The 24,745-nt window shown below is 37.3% G+C and overlaps 1 protein-coding gene across 24 annotated transcripts in view; it reads left to right on the top strand.

The window, feature by feature from the left end:
- The window catches only part of MAGI2 (membrane associated guanylate kinase, WW and PDZ domain containing 2), a 696,944-nt gene that overhangs the window by 460,534 nt on the left and 211,665 nt on the right, over positions 1-24,745 (top strand). For all 24 annotated transcript variants that reach the window (XM_077783658.2, XM_077783653.2, XM_077783651.2 and 21 more), the window contains 2 exons: positions 3,406-3,619; positions 15,117-15,196. In XM_077783658.2, coding sequence (XP_077639784.2) covers positions 3,406-3,619; positions 15,117-15,196 — 294 coding nt within the window. The remainder of the gene's footprint in view (positions 1-3,405; positions 3,620-15,116; positions 15,197-24,745) is intronic.

The raw sequence follows: 24,745 nt of genomic DNA, 5'->3' as shown, positions 1-24,745 counted from the left end.
ATAAAGATTCAAAATTATCATTCCAGGCCTTAGGAATGAACAGAAGACCAGAGTCCCAGTGCCATCAATCACTATGCAAGTTGCACTAGACACAGGCAACCTGTTGAGTTTATTGCTTTATTATTACACAACAAAGACAAGCCAGAGGCATGAAAACAACATATAAAGCTTCCAAAAACACATTTAAAATCCGCACAAAATTTAAAACCACACGAAAGTTGGTATCCCCTGATTGTTCTAGGTTCTTTAAACTCAGTTTATCACAACTAAATCACATCCTGTGACCCACAGAATACCCTGTGCTCTCCATGACTCCTGCTTTCCTTGCCCAGGTCAGCTCCTGGGCTCCTGGTTCTCACTGAGTCAGGAGTCACCGGGAGCGGTGCCTCCCTGCAAAAGCACCAGGACCTGAGATGGCTCCAGCTCTGGGGGAAAGGGAGAAACTCCAAGGCTGCAAAGTTATATCTCTACGAGAAAATGCATACACATGTGTTGGCAAACATGAGTTAAGCTACTCTTGTATCCAACAGTTCATTTAAAACCATGGACTCTTTCTTGTACAGAATTTAAGAAATTAACTATTTGATACAATAAGGGTATAAAAATATGGAATGTTTTTATTCAGAACTACTAAAAACACCCCATAAATAACTATTTAATTTTTTTTTTCTTTGCCAATATTACTTGGGTCACATTAGTTGGTTCTTTTGGATGAAGACACTAAGGTTTTTAAATTCTCTGCATGAATAATCTGCAGCATTAAAATAAAGGAATAAAGTGACTAGGTCTTCTTACATGTTTAGGTGGCAAGTTTCAAGAATTAGACTGTAAATGATAGAAACCATTTTCATTTTTTTTCAGTCATCAATTTAGCTTTTTGTTAATATAGTTATTGAAAATCATGAATCTGACCCCTTCAGACCTGTTGAAAATACGATCTTGAGGAAGAACACAGAGATATGGTAAAATCCCAGGAATGACACAGCAGTGTCACCACATCTGTGCTCTGTCAGACACATTGGCTGATCAATAGTCATTGTGTGTAATGTATCTCTGGCCCAAATGAGTTTGTTCTACTCTGCTTATATCTGTCTTGTGACTTTGTCTTATATTCAGTTTAATCTCCATGTCTTCCTTCCTGTGGTGGAGATGCAGTCAAGGCTGCAGCCAGCCTCAGTAAAACAACTCACAGATCTGTTAATAGTGCCTGAAGTAGATGAGGACTTTTGTTTTGCAGAGATAAGAACAAAACACCCTCAAAATTATTCAGCAATTATTACATTGTCCTATTCTCAGGGGAAGTGGGGACCATACATCATCTCTGCTTTGCAGGAAGCTTTTACATATCTGAAAATGCTAAAGACAGATTCATGTTTCCAAACAGCATAAAATGATTGTAATTCCACATAGTTCAAGCATGAGTTAGGATTTAGCAACAAGAGCTGCATGTGGATGTAGAGATGTAGATGATTACCCTTTCCAAGGTTGAATCTGATTTTCTTTTTCATGCTATTCTGAAGAGTTGATATATCAGTGTCAAAAATATTTTTTAAGATAATGAAAACTGCATATACCATTTATGCTGAAGAAGCAACACTTTTTACTATGTCATATAAAGAAAAAAAGATTAGTTTGACACAATTTCTTCCTGAAAAGTCTTGACAGATATTTATGACCTCTGAAGAGTTTACATGTAGGTGGTTTGATTCTTACTTCCAATCCTAGGAATAAAAAAGAGAAAGATGTGCAGTTACAGTTTCATGGGTCTTCCTCCTCCTTTTTTTACAAAAAGACAAAATGGCCTAATTGAGCAAATCATTTCAGAAGAAACTTAAGGCACTCAGATTTAAGAATATAAAACTATCTAAAAACCTAAATCTTATATATTTTGCTGAAACGAGGGTTGTGTTTGTCCTTTCCAAGTTTCTTTTCCCCATGAAGTCTGGAAGGTGTTGCCATTATTTGCCATGAGTCTGCTTATGTGGTACTCTGTGTACCCTAGGTTCCATTTCATCCAGCTCTGCCAGTTGAGAGCAGCTGGGTCATCTGAGTTTCACCTGACCTGTTCTCTGCCCACTGCCCCTTCTTTAGCCCTATTGCTGATATTAATTATGTTAGTCATTTAATCACGGGTAATTTTTTTTTTTTTGTGGTAGTAGGGGCTGAGGCAAAAAGAGCACTAATTGCTCTGGGGTTTTTATGCATCATAAACTATTAGCTTTCCTTCCTTCCCATATAGTAGAAAAAATCTGCTTTTGGTGGTATTATTATTAAATTGCACTTACAGAAAGAAAGTTTTCTTGTTAGCCCTAATGTTCTGACCCTATCAGACTTTCTAGACTGACTTCTATTTTGCTGTTAGATTCCCATGTTATTTTTCTGTGTTCATCCTTAACAATTTAGTCTAGTTTTCACCTTTTGTACAATTCTGTCTCAAGTAGCAGCTCATTGCAAATTCATGACTTAATTAAAATTGTCTTTGATTATACTTACTATTTTTCTTTTTCATTAAAAATTTGTACTTGCATTCTGAGCATTGCTTATTCAATCTTTACTAGTTCTCCTAAACTTTTTATCTCTTACCATTGCTTGCCATAATAGCACATTTATTGATTCTGTAAGTTAATTAAAATCTAGGCCTTTATAAACAGCTTTTTGTTAATTTTTTGTTGCTCTTCTTTCTTGCTGTTGTAAGCATTGTTAATTAGAACATTTCACCCAAGCTGTCTTCCACCTTCCTACATGTTTCACGCAGGTATCCTATTTCCTTGTTCTGGGTGCACTGTTAGATCATTTAATAAATTGTCATCTTCTTGAACTTTCCTGTAGACTGCAGTGTTAACATGTTGAAGCATTGGCTGTGGGAAGCTAAGCTTTCTACAGGTGGTATCAACAATGAAATCACAACCACCTTCTATATGGTTAATATATTGTTGTGAGTTGATGGATGTCAGTGGTTTATTTGATATATGGATACACATAAAGCAATTAGTGCACATGCATTTTTACATGAAAATTATCTGTAGTCTGTAGTAAAACAGTGGGGCAGTTGTTTTATGGGTATATATATGTGTTTATGGGTATAGCTTGAAAAGTTAAGACATGAGACAGTAGAGCTGCTGGATATGAAGCTGCCTTCTGCTCAGAGACTACTGCTAGTCTGGAAGGACTCCTGGGACAGAATGAGCCAGAACTCTTTATTAGTCTCTTCTTTCAGTTTGGTTTTATTCCTTTATTTTCTTTATTTGTGTTCCAAAGAAAATGCATCATTAGAGGAGCCTTTGTGTAAACCAAACAGAATTTTTCTCTTTATTTCAAGACTTGCAGTTCCCAGAGACTCGTACCCAGTAAATTCTTCACCATTAACTTGGATATCCAAAACCTGTAATTTTTCTTCTCTTGTAGAATCAAGTGAACATGAAGAGAAGAGTACAGCTGTCTCGGGTGAGGCATCTACCACCCAGCCTTGTCCTGCACCAGGATATGGTCAGCCTGAAGAAGCAAAGGAGGATATGGATGTAACAAAACAGACTAAACCTGAAGAGAATGATGACTTGGGCCCACTGCCTGATAACTGGGAAATGGCTTATACAGAAAAGGGGGAAGTTTACTTTATTGAGTAAGTCTTATTTCTTCTATTTTTAATAGCTGTATTGTATTTAACTGGGTGGGAAAATGGCTTGTATGGTGAAGTGGAGCATTGTGCTCCTCCTCATTAAAACAGCAGGAATGTTCTGGCTGTCAGGGCTCCTGAGGGCTGGTGGCAATTCCTGCATTAGTGATTTAGATGGAAGCCTGCTGGGTTTTAAGATAGGTAACTGGTCTGCTTCCTTTGATGGTAGGAATTAAAGCTTTTGTTTCTTCTGTTAAAAGCAAGGCATTTCTGCTCTTCCAGTGCTTTCTGCTGGGAAAGTAACACAATCACTGGTTTTGTCCTTTCTTATGTGGACAGAGGTGGAGAGCATGAAGCTTTTTTCCAGTTAAAAGAAAGGAAAATGAATGGACTAAAAACTAGCTAATGAACAGTAGAGGGAGACCATGCTGTATATAGAAAAAATAAAATAAATAAGCAGACTATAAGGAGAATTAGTTATGTGTAGAAACTTTTCCCTGTTGGTAGACTATAGATACCTGTTACTAATTAGTAAAGTCATTGAAGTAATGGATATGCAAGTTCTTTATGCTCTATGTGCTCTCATTAAGCTATTAGACAGCTTTCAAAGGAGGGCCAGGAGAATGGTGAAGGGTTTGGAGGTTATGAGGTGCAGCTGAGGCCACTTGGTTTGTTCAGCCTGGGGAAGAGGACACTGGGGAAGAACACATTGCAGTCTTCAGCTTCCTCATAAGGGGAAGAGGAGGGGTAGAGACTGATTTCACTCTTGTGACCAGGGACAGGATGGAAGGAAATGGCCTGAGTCAGGGACGTTTAGATTGGATATCAGGATTTTTCACCACAGAGGGTGGTTGGGCACTGGAACAAGCTCCCCAGGAAAGTGCTCACATCACCTGGCCTGACAGAATTAAAAGGATTTGGACAATGCTCTTGGGCACAGGGTGTGATTGGAGTGTCCTGCACAGGGCTGGGAGTTGGACTTGATGATCTTGATGAATCCTTTCCAACTCAGTACACTCTATGTTTCTATGATTTTTGTACATTGCCAGAGTAAAAACACAGCAAGTTTCTGAGTTGGTATAACATTGTGCTCCTGAAAAGGAGAAATAAAATTGAAAAACCAACATTTTCATTAATAGAACTCTACTACAGAGGTAGAAGGAGCCTTTATGTTTGCTTTAAGGAACTGGCTCAGTTTGGAGCAATATCTGTTATTCTGCTTATTAGTAGGTAAAAATAACATTTGGTGGTGTCAATTATGCTTTAAATCCTGTATTTAATTTTAAATGTTGTGACTATCACATGAAGTGTAAACAAATGTTAAGAATAAAGTTTGTGGATGTGACTTTTTAATGAATACTGGCATGACCAACTATAGCTTCTGGCATATACAAGGCTGAAAATAGCAGTAACTATTAAAACATAAGTGTGTTTGCTGAAAAGGGCAAAAATATGCTTATTCTAGAAAAAGAATAATTATAATAGCTTTGTCCAAGCAAGCAGTGAAGAGATAGGATGACCTCAGGGCTAGTGGAAACCCTTGTTTCCTTCTTACTTTACTCCCAATTTTAATTTTTCCACACATATTGAATGATCTGTCAGAAAGCAGACTGAATTATATGGCACTTTTGTTTTACTTGTAACAAAAACCTATGGTACATTTGGGGGACAGGGCAAATGATAATGGGTAGATCACTAACACACCAAACTGAGAGAGTAGTAAATACTGCAGGAGGTAATTTAATAGAAAATAAACATATATTTTGTAACAAATACAGTGAATGCAAATAGCCCTGATGCTCTACAGAGCAGCCATTGCACTCCTCAAATTCCTTTAATGTTACAGCTTGCTTCCTTTCCTTGAAATGCTCTGGTTTACACTGCAGTTCTGACAATGCTCATCATTCACTTCCACTAAATGAATGTTATGTAAAGCAAAGAAATCAATCAGAGGTGCAGGCTGGATAGAAGGGCTGTTGTAAAGGCTTCTTGCTTTTGGTATTATATTCTTGAACAATGTATTTGCAAAAAAGTGCAATTACACATCTTTAAAAATACTAGTTTATTTACCAGAATCCTAGCAAAAGGAACAACTCTCTGATCATTTGAGTTTTCACACTGCACAGTCTTTTCAGGGTTAAGTAGGAATGTAATGCTGTGGGGATGCTGTTAAATTGCCTCTTTGTTTACAAGTCACTTTGGTTAATGGCATAAAGAGACTCCATTTGCTTTCACAAAAAAACGGAAAGATAAAAAGACAACAAAAACCTATTTGTCTAACAACATCTCCCTGAACAGTAGTAAAGATTGTACTAGATTATTAAATAATAGATGAAAAACAAACATTTTTAAAGTGTACATCACAATGAGTGGGGGGAAAAAAAGCCACACTAGGCAGCATCTTTTATTGCTTTATTTGAGGCTCATGTGAATTGTGCCTTTAAATACTAAAGCTTTCCAGCAGCAAACCATCTCAAGTTCCAGGTTGTCACAGGTATACCCAAAGGTCTTAGATTTCATGACAGCATTTTCTTTCGTTCATTCACCTCAGACTAACCTCTAAAATTCAGATGTGATCTCACTTACCAAAATTGCTATCAGAATAGTGTGGCAGATTTACAGTGAGAGAGGAAGTGACTTCATAAGGGGAAAGATAATTGTCTATAGACAGGATTATTTATTTGTTAATCATTAATGGTTCAGTTAACTTTTTGTAAAGCACAGTGGAAGGAACTTCCTCTGCCTCAAGGACTAAAAAGACAAAAAAAATATCATCTACCAGAGTCACTGAATGATTCAGAGGATGGTTGTATTTTAGAGCATGTCTTGGTCTGTTCCTTTCTTTCTTTCCCTTTTTGACATAGGTGCATGACCTTATGTTTACCTATTTTAGCATGCACAGAGAGAACATGAGCATCTCTTCTTGCAACATAATTCTTACCAGTGTTTTTCAGGAAGAGCTCCTTAAGTACATTTCTTGGGCTGTTTCCAGCCTCCCTTACATATGAATCTGAATTTTCAAATACAGGCACACTCTACACAAATAGGACTTCATCTCTTTACTTTTGGTTTCACTCAGAACATATGCTAATGAGAACATGCAATAATTAACAGACTGTATATAAATTGAAATGCCATCAAAAAATGCTTGTTTTGCTCCTTCTTTCATGCTTTAAATATGGCTGATAAGTGTAACATATTTTGGCATACTTAAATAAATCATAGTCACCACTGATTTTTAGCTTTTCCCTCTCCAAGGGCTGTGATTCCCCATAGCCTCCAGACTTTGCCTTGCCAACAACTCTCAAACCACATACTAGGGACCCAAATTTATGTTGTTCCCACAAAGTCAGCAGATCTGGTTGTTAGATCCCAAGCAATCAGTGTTTGCTGTGTTGGTCCAGTGCAATGCCGAAGCAAATAAGAAAGGACCAGGATTCTAGGTGCATGTGCACTCAGCCTGAAATGTGGCCCTCACCCATCTATCCAGCTTCAACCATTATTACATCGTAGACTGTCCTGTATAGTTGGCTGTACAATTTAATACCCTTCTATAAAAGGCAGAATTGGTTTTCTCTCTCTGCAGCTTCTCTCCACACATAGGCAGCAGATCTCTGAAAGGGCTGCAGGGACAGTAGGAGATGAAACCTAAAGCTATTTGTCTCTATACTGTCCTAATGCATCTATGGTTTCCTTTGCTTATACTACATTAATTGTTTTCTTAGTGGAGAAAAGTCTAGAATGAATGCAAACCACAACAGAACATCTTTAAAGGACTTTTGTTTTACTTGTGTTGCTGAATTTTAGAAGAATATGGCCACACAAGGTTTAACAAACCACTATTCCAGTATATCTTGCAGACTTTTAGTCTCTTACTACTGCAACACCTGCTTCTTAAAACAGCATAGTCAGCATTGCTTTTTGGACCTGTTGCAGTATCTTTTCTAGTTGCTAATTTTTTTTTCTTTCTGAAAGTATCATAAAAGACTGAAAAACAGCTACAAAATAGTCCTTTGCCAAGGACTCTCCTTTTCACTGTAAAAAACAGCCATTAAGTTTTTTAATACAGCTGGTGCAATTTCAGGTGGTATCTGAAGAGTACAGCTACCAGAATATTGCAATGGACTTCACTGGGATCAGTTTTTGTTCATAGTAGTTTTTTTCTTTCCTTAAGGCAGGAATGTTTTTTGACTGCAGGAATAACATTTATCACAACATCTTGTTTACCTGAAGAACCATGATATATTTAGTTGTTCCTGATTACTCCATCAGTTCACCATCACAAAGCAGGATATTTTAGTTAAACCTGGATACACCATTGTTATATTTTATGCTAGGAGATAATAAAAGTACTGGGTAGAAGTATACCCTTCTACCTGCTCAAGCTTACTTTTATAACCTGTAGTAACTATGGGAACTTTTATAAGTTAGTTCAGCACTTTTGTGAGTATGTTACATCATCAGGGTATCAGTCTATATTATCTGGATATTTCTTCTACTTGAATTAAGTAGCAATTAGGATGCAGATTTTTTTTTTTTCATATACTGTTATAAAATTCACTTCTGATGGGATTTTTCTTTGGGAAACAAGCCATCTTGTATCAGTATGATACATTGTATAGATAATTCTGATCCATCAGGGGTCTTGTGAACATCATTATAATTGTATGTACTTGGTTTTCTATGTTTATATGTTGGATTGGATCTGTCAGTTTTGGTCAGCATAACAAATCAGATTTCTAATGCACTTTGGACTTCAACATGACATACAGCAGGAAAGGCAGCTGAAAGAAACCAAGAGAGATCTTTTCTCCTGAGACCACTTCCCTGCCTCATGACAAATTAATTAGAAACATGAAGAAGTTAGAACTGGAAAGAATTTGTGGAATGCAGAATTCTTTTTTTTATCCTCTTGTCTATTGATGTGATGAAGACATTATCAGTTTGTACTAGTGGTGTGCTGTCCCTTGCTCTCACTTGCTGTTTTTATCTCTGCTGACATCCAGGTCAAACTGCCAGCTTAACTCCTCTTGTCTTTCCTTACTTTCTTATTTCTAGTCTTTCCCCCAAAGGTCTCTGCTGCTGTGCTCTGCAGAATTAATCTTCCAGCACATTTCCTCTGATATTTGTAGTGTTGTTATAACTTTTCTCCTTTGTGTTTATTGAACTAGAAGAATCAGCTCACCTGGCTTGCCATATAGCATTAGATATCTCATGTAAACCAGTTGTCAAGACTCCTTCTGTGGTCAATGGAGAGAGATAATTACCTCCAGAGGCTGATTCATCCTGTCCATATATAAGGGCAGAATTAATTTGCCAAAATACAGCTGCTTCAACCAGTAAATATGTCTCCAGATATCCAAAACTATGTCTGCAGTAGTATGTAATTTCTGTCAGGAGTAGGCTTTTGAAGGAAATCTTCTGGTTGTTTTCACACACTATGATTTGGCTCACATTTCAGTGTACCCACATTGGATTCCTTTCAGATTAAATGGAAAAGAAAGTTGATCTCTGGGAGTGCCTCTACAGCCTCTGTACCCTGAACTTCATCCATGAGACCAGATTTGAGTTAAAACCAGTCTGAGCTCCTTCTGATTGAAACCATTTCCATATCTAAATTAGCAATATCAGAAGACTGCAGAGTGAAACTCTTGGTGCTGATGACCCAGCAGCCACAGATTCTAGATCTTTTCAGGTGCTATGGGCTGCATGCCTGTGAATGTAGTACATAGGTGAGCTCCTGCTGTGCAGCTTTTGGTTTAAATTCAAGTGAAAAGCTTACAAGAGTGGAGAACACTTAGTGTGAAAAAGAAGATAACTGAGAGAGATTCATTGGAAAAGTGACCTCCTGATCCAAGGCAAAGCACCAGTGTAGAGGCACAGTAACAGCCCAAGACCTCTCCATTATCGTGACAGATATGACATAGAACTTGTCAAAACCAGGACCCTTCTGAGTCACAGCCAGAGGGCATTGGAGAGATGATATGACCAGCATTATGTCGCTTAAGAGCATATGGTTAGGTGGTTCTGCTGGATGATAGGTAAGATAAATTATTCTGTATAGGTGTCTCTCCCTTGAAGAGAGACGAATCCTACACAATTAGCTAGATAATTTTTATAGTCACATGAGATGAAGCCCATTCTTTGTCAGAAATTAAACTGCTTCAGTCAAAGAGAATTGCTTCAACAGCAGAAATTACCGCAGGAGACTTTAGGCATTTATATCTTCCCCAAAAAGTCATGCATAAGCATCTTCTGCTGCTGTGAATGCCTAGAGGCAGCACCGCTGTCTCTAGGCTGAGTGCATAAGTGCTTATCTATTGCCCAAGGCCATCTAAGAGTCACAGGATAGGAACTCCCAAACCTAGGTCTCTTAAGGACCCTGAACTCTGAGCACATTGTGAAATGCAAGGCAAGCTGGCAGTCACAGCTGCTGCCATGCAAACCACTGCCATAGGACAACTTCCTTTTGTCTCTGTTCCTACAAATGTGCAAGGGATTTAGGCAGAATCCCACATGGATGGGTTGCAAAATTGCTGGTTTCCTATCTGTGTCCCTCTACACAAGAATTACTTGAAGATCATTATTGTGCCACTTGAAAATCTCTGCAGATAAGCAATGCTTCAGCCTAAAGAAAAAGGTGTGAGGAGTTAGCATTGCTGAAATTAGGATATTACAGAGCATTGTGGTTTGCTTCTTGTATGCTTCCCTTCGCTCAAGTTATTAGATCAAGGGTGAGTTTAAAAGTAATGTGTTCACAATAAAAACCCAAACCAACCCATATGTGCTGCCCCCAAACACACTGAAACAATGCCCATTTGAAATGCTTTCCACAATAAGATGCGTTACATACCTTGTAAGATGCACAATTTAGACTAGGTTTGCAGTGCTTTTAAAAGACATTAAGGCTATTCCTGTCAGTAAGTACTTTCTGTATTTCCTTCAAAAATGTTTCAAGAGATTGCCTTCAGGCTTTGTTAGTACAAGAAGCTTTATCTGTCCAAGTGCTTTAAACTGACAGTTTGTTAACACAAATCCATTATATTAAAATCTTAAGTAAAATCATATACTGTCTAACAAATAATTATAATAAAAAGATAAGACTTTGTTAGATAAGAAAAGCCACACTCCTAGTGTTTTTTTACTTCCTAAAGATACTGAGTAGTATCCAGTGAGATTCCCAGAAAGCCTCTGGTCCTGGTACCCAGCTCCAGAGCTATTAACAGGGAACAGAGGCATTTAAACAGTCTATGTGAAGTCTTAAAAGCAGACCTACAAAGAAATTCTGGAGAAGAACGTGAGTCAAGGCTTCTGGGAAGTATTCTGTGCTTTCTTTCACTCTTTGTTTCACTCTTCACCCAGTCAAAAACATTTTTTCCACATATATTTAAAATTGTGTGCAACTAATACCAGATGACTCTGATTATAATAAAGTGCTAGGTGCAAATACTTGGCAAAGAGTGAGGATTTAAGTTGGTTTAGCAGTAGTTATTTTATTGACTTTTGGCTAAAATATTAAGCTTCACTGTTTTACTGAATGACCTTAAAAAAAAAAACCCAACAACTGCAATGCACTTCAGGCCTATAAGCTGTTTCTATTTTGTACATAGGGAACATATTTGGATGAATTTTAAAAAGTTATAACCTTTCCATGCTTTACCTGCTTGAAGCAAGACCAAAGTGATCCATTTCTAAAGGAAATTTTGCTTTCAAATTTCAAGAATTAGGATTTTACTGTTGATTTTTAGAGAGATTCTAAGACACACATTGTTGATTTGCCAGCATTTATCTCAATAGTCCTAACTAGTAATCAAAACCATTGAAATTATGGGCTTTCTAGACATGTTTTTAATGATAAGGTATAGTTATTGCCAAGTAATGAAGCATTGGTCAGTGTAAGATGTTGCTGGAGCCACAGCTGTATTTCTTACAGGATGCTTTTGTGGCATCACTTTGTTCTTGTTCCATCACTGACAACTCCAAATGCCTGTTTGAGAGAACTGCTGCTGCAATTCAGCTGCTGTTTATTCATAACTAATCTTTAAACCCCCAGCCCCTTTTCCTTCTGGTCTTTCTACAAGACTTCCCAAGTGGACACACATGATTATACCTAGTGATAAGGTAGGCAGGTTATGCCCCCTACAAGGTTTTTTTAGTACTTAAGCATTCAGTGTGCACAGCCTATGCAGCAGGTTTGTGTTAATGTTACTTTTGCCATTAATGTTAATTTGACAAATTTATTGCTCTTTCTGTCTCTTCTCCCATGGTTGAAGCTTTCTATCAAGGCTTCCTTTAAATTTTATTAAAAACAGTTTAGAAGATAAAGGTTGTCGCCCTTTAGCTTTTACACATTCTAGTCCTTTGCAGAGCTGAAGAGGGAATAGCTGACACAAGGGAGACTGGAAGAATACCCTGCCAAGTAAACCTCCTATGCAGGACAGAAATAGAGATGCATAAAAAACCACAATGCTGTACTCCAGGGCTACTCATTTCCCTCTTTTACTGAAAGCAGTGTATATCCTCCTCAAAGGAGTGTTTGTGTGCTGTGTACCTGGCTGCTTAAGATGATCCAAGCAAACACTAGGAAGACACTGGTGGTACTGTGGAGGTGTTAGAAGTCAGGTGGGGTTGTTCTGCCTTCTTTCAAGTCCTGCTTTCAGAGCAGGAAAGGATTTTTTACCCACTGGAGTACTTGTCTAGGAGCTTTTGAAGTCCCATTGCTAGAGTTGTTTAGTCCCGCTGCATTGAATGTTTAGTACAGATTATAAAGTGGAGAGGCAGGGCAAGAGAAAAGGCACAGCAAGGAAAAGAGAGATGAATTTCAAAAGGTTATTTGCTCCTGCAATTATTTGTTATAGACAAAAGTTCTTGTGGATGAGTTTTGCTTTTTCTAAGTAGCTGAACAGGTTTAACAGATATCACCTAGAAGAGGATATTGAGTGCTCTAAGAGCTGATCTAAATGAAATATCATCTCCATTCTATGAAATCTCACTGCAGACTGAAGGATCACTCTTCTGTTGGAAGAGCTGTTGATTTTTTAGGTTTTTTATGGTTTTATTTAAAGTGACCATCTTGCACAAAAGTGGGACATCAGTCCTGCTGGGTTTGTGGAAGCCACATTTATGCTAAAGGGAAGAGTAACTGCTTTCTGTTCTCAGTTTCAACTAAAGCTTTGAAGGCTGTAATTCAACTACTTCTCATTTTTAAATATCGGTATTGAATTGTGCTTGTTTCCAGCTTGGCACCTGTATTTGCAGATACTTGAAAACTCTTTCTAAAAATATTACAGGGGATTTTCAGGGCTGGTGGACCTGCCTAGTCTGATGGGTGGACATTGGCCAGTTGACTTGCAACAGAGCTGGCTTTTAGTATTGCTGCTGTCACTGGCTTGTTTGGTGGCTCTGGACAGTAATTTCATGACTCTGTGACTCCATTTTCTTGCCTCTCAACCAGGGATGGTTATTTTTATTTCCTTTGTAAAATGCTTTGAGATTTGCTCTATACCACATCAAAGGTTGCTAGTAGTAATCATGTACATTGCTCTTTTAAAGTCGTAGGATAATATCTGTGATTCTAACTTACTCCCTGCAATCAGTGGGGGTCCCTAAAATAATTCAGAATTAAGAACTGGGAGAGAGTGGCTGCCATCCAGACATGCCCACACTCCAGAGATGCAACTGCAGCTCCCACAGGAGTGTCCAAGCTCACTCTTGAGCTCTGGCACTGCTAGCAGGGTATCCTTGGTGGTGTGGAGCTCAGCATGGGCTGCTGGATGCACCCAAGGAGCTCAGTGGATGGATGCTGGGCTGATGAGCCCACGCTGAGCTCCATCCTGCAGCACTGACACTGCTGGAGCATCTCCCCCAGTTAACTTAAAGCTAGCTCAAGTATGTCTGCACAACTGTGGTTGGGCTGCGACTGCAGCATAAAAATGCATCCTACAGGAGACCACAGGCAGCCAGAGCTTCTGAGAAAGTGTCTTAGTTACATTTGCAATCAAGCACAGGCTGCTGGCATAATTTCAAATTCATCTTACCTTTGGCTCATCATTCTTCATACTCTGAAAATATAGCTCAGCTCTCAAAGGGAAGGGTTTGTTTGTCATCTTCACCTGTCATGAATGGTATTCTAGACTAGATAATGCTTTTAAGAAAAAATCATTTAAATGCCCCAATTTTCATTTTCGTTGCCATTTTATCCATACATAACTCTGCTGTACCTTCTTTCCCATTCAAAATGTGGAGGAAGCTTTAACATGGTGACAGTTATGCTGAGAAGTAGGTACTGTCACTGTTTTGAGAGCGAGAGAGAAATTGAGGCAGCGGAAAATTTATCTGCCACGGAAGAAAAGGTGGGAGAAGGAATTGGTTCTATTTATTTATTTTTCCCTAGAGGAACCAGTAGTGTTGGGATCACATGGACTGTATCAGTAACTAGCAAACTCACAAACAATTACATCCTAATCATTTTTTTGCTAGGTCACCTATTTTTGTACACCTTATACCAATGCTTATGAGAGCACACTTTAAAATGACAGAGCAAATTATTAATAAACAAAATAATTCAGTATTTTATGGAATGAGCTTCCTTCTAGGATGTCTCAGATAAATAGAACATGGGTTGGAAGTGTCTCTGAATGATGGTATTGTAGGAAAGGCATCTCAAAAAATCAAGGAGTAATGATCACATAATTTTCTGCTTTATAGTCTTCTTTAATATATTTACAATATTTGGCTCCAAATTTCATTGCTTATGGTAAGGTATACATTGAAAGGATCTGGCATTAAGTCTCATTAGCTGTGCTAAGTATCAATTCATTTGGCAAAATAATCTCCCAAAAAACAATTTTTGCTAGTTCAGTACTCTTTGATGGCTGATTTCTCAAAGATCTATTCTGAGTACAGAAAGGAGACACATGATTCATTCAGCTTGTGCATATCTATTTTATCTCTATAGGAGGATTATATATGGAGAGATAAAGGTTTGTTAAACAAAGTATCATTAATCACCCTGTCCGGAAATGTAGACTTTGCAGGAGCATGCTGTAATTTGCATCACTTTTGCTATGCCTTGTCACTGCTGCTGGAGAGAAATAACAAACCTGTATTTATGAAAAGGACAGGTTTAAGATGAAAATAATTCTATCCGAAAACTGCGAGAATGGTACAAAATCCTGTCGCCTGCACTCGATCAACGGGAGAACACTGTATTTGTAATAAATTCCTTTTGCTCTGGATGAGTTCTGCATTTTCAATGAGGTTAACTTGGCAACATTCTAGTTGATTTTAATAAAAATAGCTGCTTTGAGGACAGGGAGCTGAGGTTGCCAAATTTACAACTGCCTTGCACAATTACTCTTACACCTCCTTCAGGGCTACTTAGAACCAGTAAGCAAATTAAGTGTATCGATTGCAATTTTGTTGGACTAACCCTTTTTTCTTAAGGAATAAACTTGATTCCTTTCAGTATGTGTCTGCTCAGAGTGATCTCTTTTCTTTTCAGCCATAACACAAAGACAACATCATGGCTGGATCCACGACTTGCGAAAAAGGCTAAACCTCCAGAAGAGTGCAAAGAAAATGGTAGGTGATTAAGTTTTCCTTGCTGCTCAGAGGGGATTTTCCTTTGTGTGTGTGTGTCTCTTTCAGTTCTTACAAAAATCAGGCATTTGGGGGAATGATGAAAGGTGTTTAATTGCTGCTTTGGTTAGAAGCCATAAGTGATACCAGTTCTCAGTGTGCCATGTGTTTCTGCTTTTTATTCCCCTTTCTGATGCTATCCAAAGCTGAGGATCACAAGTGTGTTTTCTGCCTGTTGTGTGTGTGACTCCGGGACTGACCCTCTCCCTCATCTTCTACAGAGAACTTTGGTCTGCAGAACAGAATCCTTTTCAGATTCTGAGCTTTTAATCTACAGGCGATTCAATGCATAAGGGAAACTAGCAGCACCGTGGGAATATGAATATTGTTTGATTTGTATTTAAAGGTACAGTGCTATGCTATTTAATAGCCAATTTAAACAAAATAGTGTCTGATAAAACAGGGTGTGGGAGGGAGAAAAGAGATCAGTGTCTGTCAGAGTTCAAGGCTGGATTTGGGGGGTACTACATTGCTAATGCTTTAAAATTTAAAAGCATACATACTGCTGAGGATGCTTAAAGGAGCTGTAGCTGCTTTGCAGGAGAGATTATTATATTGACAGATTCAGAGATTTGAAATAATACAAATCATATCAGTATAATTTCTAATTTTTCTCTGGTAAAGTTTATCAGTATTTAAAAGCATTTAATAAAGTCAAGGCAAGAATGTGTTGTAATCAATCTGTTTCTGGTAAAGGTTTTTTTCATTGTTTTATATTTCCATGTCAGTTCGATTAGTCAGTTAAGATGTTATGATCTCTAAAGACTGCTACTTATTTTATTGTTGTGAGATACAGAGCATTAAATGGATGCATTCTACATGCATTAATTCAAATAATTTTTAAATATTTTAGATGTATTCGTAAGTTTTCATGTACCGCATCTGATTTATTTTAAATTTTCCAAAATACATTAATTTGGTTAATGTAAATACTGTAAACAGAAAGGAAATTCAAGGCTGATTAGGAGATCACTGAGGAGTCACTGGCTGTATGAATTGCAGGGTCAGTGATTTGGTAAAAAATGTTCCTGGGCTGGATTTTTTTGTAAATGGCTTTCTTTTGAAAGATTGCTATACTCCAAAAATAGCTTCCTTATTTCAGCAGCAATTCTGACGTTCTCTTCTGACATCAGAAATTACATGTCTGAATGATTTTGTGATGCTTATTCGAGCACGGACAACATGAGCTCCGAGACTAAATTCTACAGTGATTACAATAGAGGTCTGATACTGAAACAAAACAAGGGCACAGGAGCTCTGCTTTCTAAATCTCTCACATTACTTATATGAACCTATATCTTAGCCTGCTCCTTACATAATACTAATGGAAAAAGCAGGGAAAAAACCTACAAATATCTGTGGAGTAACATTGCACAGAGTTAGTTGGAGTAAATATATGTTGTTTTTTTTTTTTTCCTTTTTCTGTTAAATGTTGTATACTGAGATCAGAATAGCACTGAGATATGAAAAAAATACCTAAGTGTCTGAAACAATTTAAAATTAAGATCAGCGCATTAAAGAAAAAACATTATTTTATAGTTATTTGACTACTAGATTACTGAATCACTATAGTATGCTGGGTCATGTTGTTCTTTTAAGGTTGTTCAGCTCATTAATGCAAAGTACTTGGAGTGATACATAAACGACTTTAGGGAGAGATTTTCTGTTCTTACAATGATTGTTCTTCCAACATCCTATCTTTTTTAAGGTTCTTCTGTTTTTCAAAAATGTTTTTTTGTTGTTTTTTGGGTTTTTTTTTTAATCTAATACTTGCAGAGGAAAAAGTTCTTCAGAATCACTTATATGCTTTAGAATTACTGTACCTTACCATGCAGGTCCAACACAAGAAACTTTGTTAGAGCACACAGGGATTTGTAATTTTTGTTTAAATTTAATCTAACTTCAATAATTAATTTCAGCTATGGCTTGGTAGACTTTTTTATGCCAAACATCTTTTCTGTTACACTTTGTGATTTATTCTGGCATATTTTACTCAAAGAAACAAAATTTAAGAAAGACATCAGTGTTTAGATAGGAAATGATACCTACCTTGATACTTTATCACTACATGCATAACTCTTGCTTTTCATTGACATTCATTTTACCACATCTGAAATTTGTATTGATGCCCTGAGATACCCTGTGATGTCTTTATCATCGACCAGATTCTGCTATCAGGTTTTGATTGTGAAGAACCCGACTTTTGTGTTCTCCTTTCAGTGCAAATCCTGACAAATCCTCCTTCTTCATTCTGCCCCCAGCATACAGTTCCCACACCAGACAATGTCCAAGCAGAGCACGACATCAGAGTCCTGATGTTCTGGGCTGGTGACATTGAGGGCCCCTCTGCTCTGGGCATTTCTTCTCTTCCGCATTCTGCTCTTCAATGCTCCTTTGACAAATATGATTTCTTCCTTATCTCTGGCTTTGTAGCTGCAAATCCCAGAGCTTGCTCATTTCCTTTCACAAAATCTGAATCAGCCTTCCAGCACATCCCTCCTCTTAAAAAATTTTCACATGCTTTTGCCAAGAGATTGACAAGCTCTACCAAGTCAAGCTTTCTTCACCTACATGCTGTAAACTCCTTCTGTTTTTCTTTAATGACACCTACTGCTCTAAATCCCTTTGTAGGTCAGGAGATTTTAATGATTTTTGATGATCTTTATTTCTGTATCTCTGTTGTGGAATTTCTGTGTGAGTTTCAGCAAATTACTTTGACTTTTGCTCTATCAGACCTACTTAGATGGCAGGCCTTTGAAGCAAGAACTGCCTCTTGTGCTCTGTTTTTATGGTGCCAATCTGAGTTTCATAATAGCAATAAGCTGAAATAGCTTCTACAATAACAGCTGCAATTTTGTACACATTTCTGATTTCCTTCAGAAAATCTTGACCTTAATAGAAATCATTGTTTCTTCCCTGCTGAAAATATAAGTTAAATATTTTTGGTTTTCTGAATTTAAATACTACTTTTAATATTTTTTTTGCATCAAAATTGGTTAAACAATTATGATGTGTAGAGTACTAGAGAAGTTATAGTTCTGCCCCCTTTGCATGTGAGCTAGATTCCCTCATTGCTAAATTTCTGTAAAGTCATAAAAGTCATATAACATAGCAGATTCACAGGCTTTGCATGATTGCAGGTATGTTATGTGAGCAGTCTTCTAATTGAGTCTGTTCTTCAGCAGAGAATATAGAAAAGAATGATGAGTCCATAAGGCAGTAAGAAACATAGTTTAATATTGAAAGGCAGTTCTGCTGTAATGACATGAAATATCACAGGTTTTAGAAAGTTCATTTTTAATTAAGAAATGTAGCAAGTAATTTTTTCAAATTCTTTAATTCATTTTAGGGAACTTTTATTCTGGAGAAAAATCAACAATTTCTCCTTTATCCAATTTGGGAATTAAACAGCTCTTGAAATTTCCTGGGATCAAATATGTAAAGTTTCACTTATTTCCTGTAAAAAGTTCACTCATTTCATTAGTAATCTATCCCAAGCCATAGTTTCTATCGTATCTTAACCCTCTCTTTCTTTTTATGTTAACCTCCTATCCCCTAGTTTTCAAATATGAGTAGGCCTACAACTATAAATAAAACTTTGATTTCACCTAGCATTCATCCATCATCTGTCTTTCCATCTCCTCTACACCCACCAACTTGACTGCAAAATATAGATATTTATGTAGGGTGAGCCGAGTTGCCTTTATACCTCATTGACTGTGAATGTCAGCTCTGCTTTGGCACTTGGAGGACACAGACACCTGATTCACCTGTGAGAACACCTGTATGCAGACAGGCTGCTGCTTTTCAGTGTCTTCATGTTGAACTGACCCCCATCCCATTTTGTTGGGGTGTGTATTCCCCATTCCTGCAGTCACAGGTGGTACCTTTGATGCCCTACACAGCTCTTCAGAATTCCTCATTGGTTACCTGATTCCTTGCTATGCTGCAGTAAGATGTACCAAACTTTCATATTGTGGTTTTATAGATGCATTTGAGCATAGGCATGCTGGTTTTATGGCTAAGGCATTACTTCTTGATTCCCTTGCACACATTTCTTGCTGGAAGCTGTGTAGAGAACTTTTATCTTACTCGGATACTGTTTGTGTTTTCTGATACCTACAACCTGTAGAGGGTAAATACTTTCCTACAAATAGTTTTTAATTTGATTGTTTTTACTTAAAACTCCCTTTTGCAGATTATTAACCCCATTTGAAGTATTATTTAATCAGTTTTGTAATGGAGCTGGCATTACTTATAATAATATTGATCACAGTTATTTTTTTCTGTCATTTTTTTGACATATTGAACATGATTTTCTCTGCTTGCATTTTCAATTTGCATTAATTAAATCATAACAAAATATCTTGAACTGTTATGACCTTTGGAAGGGCATTTCATGCTGGCAACACCATCTGGGCATTCATTGACCAAAACACTTTTCCATGCCAAACTCTTAATAATGCTAATAAAAATAAGAAAAGGGTCACCTCATTCCTGGGAGTTCAGAAGACACTTCTCTGGACAGCCTGGTTCAGTAACACAGCTTTTAAAAGTAATTCTTCATCTTTGGATGAGTTTTAAGACAAAATAGCTGTCCACATGTATCTACCTTGTCTGGCTGTGTCCCGGGCAGTGTTCTGGTGTCTCCCTGGGAGAGGTCTTGCTTACAGTGAAGCTTCCTTGGAGGACACTTATCAGTGTGAGAGATAAGTCCTTTGAGCTGTAATGGACTACTGAGTATTACTTTGCCTTCAGAACCATTACAGTTTCTCAGTCTCAGCCATACAAATCCCTCTAGACTGCTAACAGTAATCTTAAATAGGATTGGACAAGGACAAGAAGGAGTAAAAGTAGAGAAAAAAAATTCCTATTTTCCTTGATTATTTAGTGAGTATTGGGCTCTCTTGTACTCACTGCTCCCACTGCTCACCCAGATAGTGCATTTGAACAGGGAGATGCCAGGGACCCAGAGGCATACCACAGCTGCACAGCACACAGCCTGCAAGGATCCCTGTTTTTGGAGGTAGTGGCAACCCATAGTAACTCTTCCAGCAATCTGAGGATGTCACACGTTGCTGAATGCAGGAAGCTGCTGTCTTGTCCCATGGTCTGCCATGAGGAAAACCACAGGCTTTCATTCCAATGCTTCATGATGATCTGAAAACAAATCACTTCAAATTTCTGAGTTTTATGAAAGAGTTATGTAAACACACCTTTCATGTGCCTTTAAAGATTATTTGCCTGTAAAGTGGACTGAGATTCACAGCTGAAAAGGTTCATAGAGATATGAAATATTATTTTTGTTAATGGCCCTTTATGTGTAAATTATTATAACATGTGTAACAAATGCCCCCTGTAAGGAACACAGCATATTCATCAGTGGTGTAAGATACAGTGAATAATGCATTTTCCAACAGCAATTAAAGGTTACTATTATTTTTTAAGACCTTTTTAAATTATAATTTAATTTCAGAATAAATAAACACATTCACCAGTGACATACTCCAAAAGAAAGCCAGCACACTGGAGCTAAAATGATAGTTCAGTTTAAACTGCACTGCTACTGAAAGGTGGTCCAAGGCTACATGACCACTACAGAATTACTATGGTAGCTTGAGTTCCTGCTGGAGCTGCTGAAGCTACTCACATCCAGTTTCCGAGAGCATCTCTTTTTCATTTTGTTGCCAAGTTAAATGGCTAAGCTCAAGTAGTTTTCAGCTAGAATGTGTAATGAAATTTAGAAAGGGAGAGAGAGAGATTTTGTAAACTCATCAGGAGAAAGAGCACCACAGTTTTAACAATTCACATCTTTAATGAGCTATAAATTGGATTCCACTCACCACTGAAGCAAGTAGCAAAATTCTTATCGGCAGCACAAGGTTGGTTTTTGCCACTAAAATGCAAACAACATGTGGTATAAGAATAGGGGTGTCCTGATATATTCCTACAAGGACCATTGAAAGAAATGGTCCTGTCTTTTCACACAGAAAAGAATTCACACCACCATATTATGCAAAGATCAAGGCCTTAATGCCAGTAAAGAACAAAAGGTTGAAATTCCTTCTGAAACATGCACCTTGTTTAATCATAGGTAGAAATCAACATACATGATTTTTTATCCTATTCTCTCTATAGCCTTAATCCTTAAGTCTCTGACTTCTAAATAGCAATGAAGCATGATAGATTTAACAAGGAGGGTCTTGTGAGATTATATTCATTACAATATGGCCAGCTACCTTTGGCTTTATTATTTCTCCTCTCTCTGATTTTTTATGAAAGCTCTCATTTTGAACAGAGATCATTAATGAAAAAGGAATGTCAATCTTCTCCTTTTTAAAATTATTCTTCATAATCATCTCATTTTGAATTTCATCTAGAAAGTCAGCAATTTTATTAAATTTAGAAGCTAAAATTTGGTGTTCTTTGATGGAAATTTTGACTTGTTGCAAAAAGTGGTTGGCTATTTCCTGGCAATCATTTTGAAGTCCATTGCTGCCAAATAAGAAATACAATGACTTGCTAAAATCCCTAGTAACACTTGTTATTTTGAAGATAGCTTTGAAGATACAGTATTTGTCATTAATTCCAAACATTCCTTGACTGCTCTTCGCTTACAATGCACTACAATTAAGGAGATGTATAAACCTTTCTGTTCCATTAGCAGTTGATCTTCACAAATACAGTTACCTCAGGGTTTTGTCTTAATATTAAGTGAACTCCTTGTATTTGTGGTATTTATGATTTTTTTTTCTTTTTCAGTATACTTTAAAAAAGGTCTCAGTTATTTTGCTTTTGTGACTGACACCTGGTCTTTGATTCCAGCCTAAAATCCTCAAAGTGAGTTCTGGAGTCCCTGTTAAATAGAACTGGGAAATCCTGTCTTTGCACAGATAGCCTGTATTTAAGATTTGACAGATAATGCAGCACTTTAAAAAGCCTCTGTCTTTCATGACTAATACCCTCAAAGACCCAGTGGCAGATAATCACTGTAGGACAGGGGGAAAAAAACGTGGTAACATTTCAAATTTTTAGAGAACTGTATCTGCCTGAGTGGGAGGAAGGCTCAGGCACTTAGTGTGTGGATGGTGGATATTGCAGCGTTGTTGTGAAGGGAGGAACTACAGAATTCATAGTAGAAAGCTTTGGAATAGAATAAGTGGCTATAAAAGGTAGAAAGTATAAAAAGCAAAGATGTAGAGAAAGTGTTGCTGGCTATATAAAAAGATATTTGGATTTGTCATGTCTTTAAGCATTAGAAGTATTTTAGTATAGAAACATGAAGAGGGAAACATATCTCTGGATATGAGGAAGAGACCTGGTAAAAGTACTGATAAGGCAAACAGGCAGGATTTTGGAATCCTGACAAGAAATGTTAGAATTTGTTTCCCTTAAACATCAAACCTTTATATGTAATTACATTCTACAGAACACATTCTAATGTTTCATCAAAATAATAATTTCTGATTACACATTCTGGTGAAGCATTGAATCTTTTTGTCTATGCAACTGTAAAAGTTAAAAGGCCATAGAAATGCAGAATGATTCCAGATGAATGTAGTCACTTGCTATAAACACAAATGAGCCTTACTCCCATATCAAGAGGTGCATATTTCTGTAGACATGCAGGCCAGATTCTGGGGACTCCTGAGACTGGGAGGTTGCCCAGGGACCTTCCTACACAAAGATGAAGAACCCAACTCTTCTGTTGGATCCTCTTCCTTCTGGTGCATGAAGGAGGGGAAAAGATTCATATGAGGGGAAAAAAGTAGTATCTTACTATAAAAACCATTAACAACTCAAACTAGCAATTTTGTCTGAGAAATTATCTAATCTGTGTAACATCTCACTACTGATGACCTACATCTTTCCTATACTGGCACTGCAGTGATAATATTGCTCTGCTTCGCTCTGGAGGTAACAGAAACTACAACTTCTTTTTTCTGCATACTTAAATGTACTAGACATTGGACTTTTTTTCAATGTACTTTTACTCAAATAGACTAAAACATTTGAAAAATGTTTTAATTCTAGAAATTTGTATTTAATCTTTCAGCTCTGACACCACCATGAAAGACATTAATTGCTGTAAAAGTTTTGTTGTTTTGAAAGGAGGGAGCAAAGGTTAAAGGAGAGTTGAATTTATATTTTTAAAATACTTTTTCCTCTTTCAAACCCAGCTGAATTTCTCTTACCTATTTTCTTTTAAATATTCTGTGAGTTTTCTTTTTACAAGAAAAATCTTTGCCTAGAGAACTTATAGTTTACCTTCTCTATAACAGAATATTTACTGGAGGCAGCAAGGTTTTTCCTTACAGAGGAACACACAGTTCTCACAATTTTCATTCCTTTGACAAAATTTCAGTCATTCAATTTTTCCAATGACAGAAATATAAACATTTGATCCACATCTGAAATTCCTGCTCTTTCTGTTCAAAAAAGACTGTATCTGGAATAATTGTATATCACTTTCATAATAAACAATTCAATACTTCGGCACTCGTGGTTCTGTGCAACTACCGAATCTGAAAGTGTCTGCCAGCTGCTCTCACAGGATAGACCTCATGCTTTTCGTACTGTGGCTTTTGCTTGACCATCACCTTATCTTCAAAATAGGTATTTTTTTCTTGAAATCTTCATTCTTGGACACAGAGTGGACAAAGTCAGCTTTAGCTATTTTGGGACTGTTATATTTTGTATATTCAGACATTTATTCATCCTTTAAGGGTTTCTGTCTTCAATTGTTCCTCTACTTTCTTCCACTGGACTAGAGGAATCATTGAATTTCTTTCAGCTATGGAAGTGGGGAAGGACTGCCCTCATTGGTGGTTTGCGGACAGATGTTTTTCTAGACTTTTCAGTCTCATCCTTGTTTATTCAGTGGGTTTAGTGGGGACCATTAGGTTGTTGGCAGTTGTAGCTCCATTAATATTCATTAAACTGGCCATCTTTTTCTGATGGTCTACTTTCTTCAAAGATACAGATAATTTCATATTTTCCACCCTTCAATTCTCTATGGTCACTTTCTATACCATGATATTTCTGCTTATGCCTTGTGTCCTCACCACAATCTGACTTACTTGGTCTCTTCATAACTGAAGAATGTGCCTGTATTTGCAAGTTCCACATTAATATACAAGATCATAAAATGTTGCTCTGATGAGTACTGAAAAATGGTATGGAAAGACATTGGAGTGTCTGTCTTCCAAACTATTAAACACATGACATATAATGCCTGTTCACAACATAGGTGACTCAAAATTCTTTGAACTTTCTGAGGTTAGTCCCCTTCCTGTCTCCTTTTTTTCAAACCTTGGAGGATTTTATCACCTCCAGCTTTGTCTCACCATCCTTTTGTTCTCACACATCCCTACACTGTCTGGTCTCATACTGTCATACTTAACATCTCCTGAGTAGTTTAGATTATTCATTAAATGTGGGTGGTAATTATTGAAAAGTTAAATTGTAGTTTTGGCCTTTTGTTGGTCTAGT

Source organism: Lonchura striata, chromosome 1A, assembly GCF_050655825.1.
Source record: "Lonchura striata isolate lonStrDom1 chromosome 1A, ASM5065582v1, whole genome shotgun sequence".
Lineage (NCBI taxonomy): Eukaryota > Metazoa > Chordata > Aves > Passeriformes > Estrildidae > Lonchura > Lonchura striata.
The sequence above is the reverse complement of the archived record's forward strand: the minus strand, read 5'-3'. Positions and strand labels throughout refer to the sequence as shown.